At 39.8% G+C, this 2,525-nt stretch overlaps 1 protein-coding gene across 1 annotated transcript in view; it reads right to left on the bottom strand.

Annotated features, from left to right (window-relative positions):
* Positions 1–303: 303 nt before the first annotated feature.
* The window catches only part of LOC106936057 (glutamate receptor ionotropic, NMDA 2C-like), a 43,777-nt gene continuing 41,555 nt past the window's right edge, over positions 304–2,525 (bottom strand). Inside the window, exon 4 of the mRNA XM_015016836.1 lies at positions 304–637. Coding sequence (XP_014872322.1) covers positions 319–637 — 319 coding nt within the window. The 3' untranslated portion in view covers positions 304–318. The remainder of the gene's footprint in view (positions 638–2,525) is intronic.

Raw genomic sequence — 2,525 nt, 5'->3', positions numbered from 1 at the left:
AATTAATTGCTTCTCTTTGGAGCATCGATTCGCACAGTATTTCTTTTGTTGTGAAAACTTTTCTAATTATGTGCAAGTAGTTTTGGTTGCCATTAGTGCCTAATAACTTGTTGATGTTAAGAAGTATTGCACCTTAAATTATACGTATAACATAATATGTTTTAAAGTACCAGTGGATGTTGTTATGAGTATGTTTTAAGCATCACGTTCACCACTTTGGCTACATTTTGCACCCGTCTTTAAACAAACTGATGAAGTGCAGTCACTTGACTCTGTTGTCTTTCTGTTGTCCTCTCAGAAACGTTGGAGACTGTGTGTCTAAGTGTATGTGAATGAAGCATGTGTGAGAGGGAGACGATGCTCCATTAGTTCTTTCATTGGTATGAGGAAAGTCCATCTTCTGCTCCAGAGCCAATGGGCTACAGCTGCAGAGTACCTCTGTTTTCCCGTTTTATGAGCTGAAACACTCATTACATAAGTTATTTTGAAGAGAAGATTCTGGGAAATGAGCACAAAGCTTACCTTGTCCCACTGTCTCTCTCTGTCCAGAGTGATGACTATCATGGCTGGGTTCACCAGGTAGCCATTACTGTTGAAGGAGAAGTCATTGTGCTCCCATGTTACATTCAACATGTGTCTGAAGGAACAGAACAAACAAAAGATCATGATCAGTGACTTAAAAAGGCAGCTAGATAAACATAGAGCTAAGAGCGCATTCTTAAATTTAATTTTTGTAAATATAGGCAAGATATTAATGTTCAGCTGTAGTAGAGTTGTGAAGCATTTAATCGAAATGCTACACATCGAATAAGGATGCATTCCCACCAGCCCTGTTTGGCCTGGTTTAATCAAACTCTGGTCGGTTGTCTAGAACAGGGGTGTCCAAAGTCGGTCCTTGAGGGCCGGCATCCAGCATGTTTTAGTTCTCTCCCTGGTGGTAGTAACAACCTCCTCAGCAAGTCAGTGTTCTGCTTAGACCTTCTAATGAGCCATCATTTGATGCAGGTGTGTAAAACCAGGGAGAAAACTAAAACATGCAGGATGTCGGCCCTCCAGGACCGACTTTGGACACCCTTGGTCTAGAAAGTACAGTTCATTTGGGGAGGAATGTATCAAACTCTGAAGCGGACTAACTAGTCTAACTCAAACCTTGATCTTGGTTCGGTTTAAGTGAACTCTGGTGTAGTTAGAATGCATATGTGAACTCCAAGTGGACTGGAGACTGCTCTAGAAGCAGGAAGAGGACTACAGCTCAAGGCATTCTGGGTAAATACAATCGAATCAAACGTGAGAGACTTGCTTTAACGGAAGAAATGGCTTGTGGTCTTTAGCCAAAGATGAAAGAGAAATCCTCCAACTGCTAAAATCTGACACCACTCAATTTTTGTTTATGTTTTGTGAAGACGGAAATTGCGCTCAGTGACTTTTTAAGAGGTTTTTTGGTCGTTTCCTTCAGTGGTTCTTGGTGCAGTGCCCCTGCAGGTGAGGAGGGGATCAGGTTGCTCAAAGGGTTTGGTTGGTTTTACACAATGCAGTATGAAAGAGAACCACAGCAGCTGGAGATGGAACAAATGTTGCAATTTTGGTCGCCACCAAACTGAGTCAACCGAACTCAGGTGGGAAACCTCCCTAAGATTAATCCCCATTTTCTCACTCTAAAACATAATATTTCCCCCCACATCTCAATTACTACAAAGTCTATCAAACCAGACAAACATATTGTGGACATGCAGAATTTGTATGTATGACTCTTGCAATTCAATATCCTACCAATTATTATGTCCAAGCTGTCATTTGCAAATGTAGTAAGGCACACATTGATATTGCAGTGACAATTAGGAATCGATGTATTGTGCAGCTATGATGTCTTTAGTTTAACTCAGACTGCAGGTTAAAAAGGATAATAGTGAATTAAAATAGAACAGACTATCAGCATCAAGCTATAACTGTTTTATCAGGCAAATGGGGAAATCTTTAAATCCTTCCTAGACATACCAACCACTCAAAGTACTTTACACTTTCCCACTCAGCACAGATCACTAGAAAACGTGGGGTTAAGTATCTTTGCCCAGGGGAACACCAATATGCAAGATGCTGTATATAAAGCCACAACTTTCAGGTTGTAAGAGTTGCCATCGGATGCTGTCGGCGGCTGGTTAGATTTAATTGAAATTTTCATTATAATTTTTGCTCTGTAGATGAGTGCAAACTCGGATGTTTATTATTGTCCAGGGTAAGACATTGTTTGAATTTGAATGGTTCTGATTTCAATTCTTTGTTTTGATTCTGGTTCCTAATGTGATTTTATTCAGGTGCACTATTGAAAAATTGGTTGCAGTCTGTAGTCCTGCTTTAATGACCCACTTTTTATTGCATTCCAGTTTTTGTTCATGTTTAATTGCAAAAATCAACAAATAGAAAATTGTTCATCACTTTATGAGATCCGAGTAACATTTACACTTAATGATGAAATATTGATGTTGATGTTGTCCACACGTTCCACCACTTCTCCATCCCTTCTCATA

Source organism: Poecilia latipinna, unplaced genomic scaffold (genome assembly GCF_001443285.1).
Source record: "Poecilia latipinna isolate Pla-1442-1.1 unplaced genomic scaffold, P_latipinna-1.0 Scaffold2070, whole genome shotgun sequence".
Lineage (NCBI taxonomy): Eukaryota > Metazoa > Chordata > Actinopteri > Cyprinodontiformes > Poeciliidae > Poecilia > Poecilia latipinna.
Note: the sequence above shows the minus strand (reverse complement) of the source record. Positions and strands in the feature narration are given on the sequence as shown.